The 3,244-nt window shown below is 61.2% G+C and overlaps 1 protein-coding gene across 1 annotated transcript in view; it reads right to left on the bottom strand.

The window, feature by feature from the left end:
• USP19 (ubiquitin specific peptidase 19) overlaps window positions 1–3,244 on the bottom strand; it is a gene marked incomplete at its 3' end in the record, with an annotated part of 13,914 nt that overhangs the window by 3,200 nt on the left and 7,470 nt on the right. The window contains exons 10-18 of the mRNA XM_009698856.1: window positions 2,780–2,997; window positions 2,264–2,465; window positions 2,043–2,176; window positions 1,702–1,860; window positions 1,506–1,616; window positions 1,231–1,341; window positions 973–1,074; window positions 488–628; window positions 207–324 (exon numbers count right to left, since the gene is read on the bottom strand). Of these exons, the coding sequence (XP_009697158.1) occupies window positions 207–324; window positions 488–628; window positions 973–1,074; window positions 1,231–1,341; window positions 1,506–1,616; window positions 1,702–1,860; window positions 2,043–2,176; window positions 2,264–2,465; window positions 2,780–2,997 (1,296 nt within the window). The remainder of the gene's footprint in view (window positions 1–206; window positions 325–487; window positions 629–972; window positions 1,075–1,230; window positions 1,342–1,505; window positions 1,617–1,701; window positions 1,861–2,042; window positions 2,177–2,263; window positions 2,466–2,779; window positions 2,998–3,244) is intronic.

Here is a 3,244-nt window from a genome sequence, read left to right as displayed (position 1 = left end):
CTGAACCCAGCAACCACGGCCACCCCAGGCAGGAGCATGGCAGGGCCAGAGAGGTGCGCTGGGGACAAGGGAAGCACCATGAGTTAGACTGGCTCCCTCCCAAAGGCCAGGCCTATCCCACCTCCTCCCAATGGGCTGAGCTCTCCCATCCAGCCCTTCAAGGCAGGAGACCCTCCCCTCCCTGCCAGGCACCAAGCCAACTCACACGTTGCAGTAACCGACTCGATAGCACCTCGTGCAACGCCTGAGCTTCTCATCCTCTGGCAGCTGCTTCTTCTGGCAGGCTGCACACTTGGCCACGGGGCCGCTGGGCACCTGTGGACGCTGCAGGGGAAAGGACTCATTGGGCAGGGAAGGCAGCCTCGGTGGGCAACCGTGCTTGCAGCAGCTAGTCACCCTTGCGTGCAGCTCTCCCCCTCCTGCTCAGCCCCACTTGTAGGCTCAGCCTCCCTGCATGCCTCCCAGTAGCTCCGGTATCCCCTCTTACCTGTTGGACCTGCAGCTCCACCACCCGCTCCTTGGCCAGCTCTGGGGACAGCACCTCGAAGCAGAGCAGCAGGTCCGTGGGAGAGACCGTGTCCAGGGAGTTGGACGGTAGGAACATGCGGTGGAAGCGATTCTTAATCACCTGCCAGGAAAGCAGTGGAGCGGGGCCACGTGAGGGCTGCCCCACACTTCCTCTCCTGAGAAAGCCACAGACGTCAGCCCCATGGTGAGCTGCGGGGACAGCTGCGGTGCTCAGCTCATCACCCTGCCAGGGGAGGACGGACATCCCTTGCCCTACTGTGGTGGCCCAGCCCTCCTAAGCAGGGATCTGCCCGGCAGCACCCTGTGCATGACATTGCCACCCACGGACAAAATCCGTCCCATGGAGATGTTGGATATGGGCAAGCGACTGTCAGTGGCCATATTCCCTGCAGAGCTGTGGGAGTCAGGGCGCACACAAGAGCAGCCTAGCTTGAGCTGTCTCACCTCTGCCAGGCGCAGGTTTTCTGGTTTCACGCGCACGCTGTGGGCCACCGAGTCAAGTACCTCCATGGCACTGGAGTTCTCCTTGCTGATACTCACTAGGAACTGCCACCAAGAAAGTGCCACATCAGTCACATCACACCAAGGCACATGGGCCCTTACTTGACACAAAGCTTAGCCCTGCTGGCACATGACCAGCTGCCTGGGGCATCTCCAGGAGCCCTCTCAGGCTCCCTCCCCAGAGTAGATGGTGTCCTTTACCTTGATGGGTTTCTTGTGCGGCTCTTTTGCAAAGTAGTAGACAGTCAGCACCTTCTGCTTCTGCGGGAGGGGCACAGGGAGGTACAGGAAGGGGTCAAAGGTGATGGACACCTGCACATGCAAGAGTACGCTCAGTTGCAGGAAGTGCTTGTGGCCGAGATCAGCAGGGCAGCAGCCCCAGCAGACCTGAGATCCAGCCTTGGCCTGTGACCTCTGGTCTCTGAGGGTCAGGAGCCCGCTGCTGCACAGGCACAGAGCCTCCAGGGCTGCCCTACCTTGGAACACACTGGGCACACCAGTTTAGATTTGTACTGGCCCTGGAAGAGGTCCACAATGAAAGAGTCGTTCCTCATCTTGTGTCGCTGCCAGGCCTCCTCAGCTACCACCTGGGGGGAGAAAGAGCTCAGCACTATGCAAAACCACCCAGGCTGGGGCTGCTCTCTCAGTGGCTTTGCGGAGGGACATCCTCACCTCGTCAGGCCTCCCATCCGAGTCAACAGTCTCTGTGTACGGCTTGTTCTGGATGCGGTTGAGGTCCTCATGCAGGCCATCGAGCAGGAAGGCCATGAACTCCTGAGCATCATGCTGGGCATAGCCAGTGAACTGGCTGGCCTTGCTGGCCACGATTGCCTGGGGGTCGAGGGGGAAGCACAGTAGTCAAGGCTGCCCAGCAGCCCCCCGGCAGCACTGTCTGCCCCCCGCCAAAGCCTGGTTGCACCCACCCAGCTCTCCGTGGCCCTAGCAGGGCAGCCAGGTGCCCACAGAGGAGTGCTAGGGACCCACAGCGTAACGCTGGTGCCTGCAGTCCCTACCTTCAGTTTAGAGGGCTGAAAGGCATGGTGCGTGCCCTTCCACAGCACTCGAAGCAGCATGGCAAAGCCGATGGCCAGCCGTCCCCCCGTCCCCAGTGGGTTGTTGTAGTTGATTTCCGACTCAAAGGACCGATCTGTGAGAGACACAGGAGAGTGAGGGTGGCTGCTGGCTCCACCGTCCCGAGTGGCAGGGCTCTGCTGGGCTCCTGGTGTGGGCTCACCATGGAAGTAGTCACGCAGCTCCCGGGTATTGGACAGGGACTGGATGACACTGTTCATGAAGCAGGTGTTGCCCAGGTTCACCAGCCCCGTGAAGCCAGGCAGGCAAACCTTCTTCTTCTCGTCCTCATCCTCATCATCCTCCACGCTCTCAGTGCTCACCGGGCTGTGTGTCATCGGTGGCACCATGCATGTTGGTTTGGGCTGCCAAAGCAGAGGCAAGTGTGAGGGTGCTGCGCTCGGGGGGCTCTCTCCGGGAACATCAGGGGAACCCAAAAGCCCAAGGCACCCTTCAGGGCTCGAGCCATCATGCCATCTCCCACACCGGGACTGGGATAGACAGGCCGGCTGCTGCCCCTAATCCTGCCAGCTATGACCGAGGATTGCTGCCTCCTCCTCCGGGAATGGTTTGCCAGTCCCCAGAGCGACACCGAGGAGGTGGGGTCCCACAAAAGGGACAAGTGGGTCCCCTTTTCCCCCCCACCCAGGTCAAATCAGTGGAGTGTGGCTCCACTCACCGATGGGATGTGCGGTTCCTGCTTCACTGCCACGTGCTCTGGGGCCGTACGGGCTGCCACGCCATCCAGACCCCCATCTTCCACACGCGGCTTCTCTTTGTCACTGGCTCGGGCCTCTTCCTTGCTGGACAGGGGGTGCTGGTTACTGCCCGGGGGGTTCTTGTCCAGAGGGGTAGGGCCTGTAGGCATGGCAACCTTTGCACCACCCACTGCACCTTAAAAAGGGGGAAGGGCGGGCCTGTGGTTAGCAGCACCGTGCGCTGCCCACAGCGGGGCTGAGCTGCTTGGTCCATGCTTGCACACAGGCTCTTTCCTACCCCTCTTCCTTGTGAGCAAGGGGAACAGCGATGCCCTTCCACTAGCACTTGGCTCGCCCTGCCCCATACCCCTCCTATCTGCACCCACTCAGCCCCTCTCCTTCCCCACAACCCCAGGCCCGAGGATCTGGCACCAACCGGCAGCTGC

This window comes from Cariama cristata, unplaced genomic scaffold (genome assembly GCF_000690535.1).
Source record: "Cariama cristata isolate BGI_N322 unplaced genomic scaffold, ASM69053v1 scaffold37914, whole genome shotgun sequence".
Lineage (NCBI taxonomy): Eukaryota > Metazoa > Chordata > Aves > Cariamiformes > Cariamidae > Cariama > Cariama cristata.
Note: the sequence above shows the minus strand (reverse complement) of the source record. Positions and strands in the feature narration are given on the sequence as shown.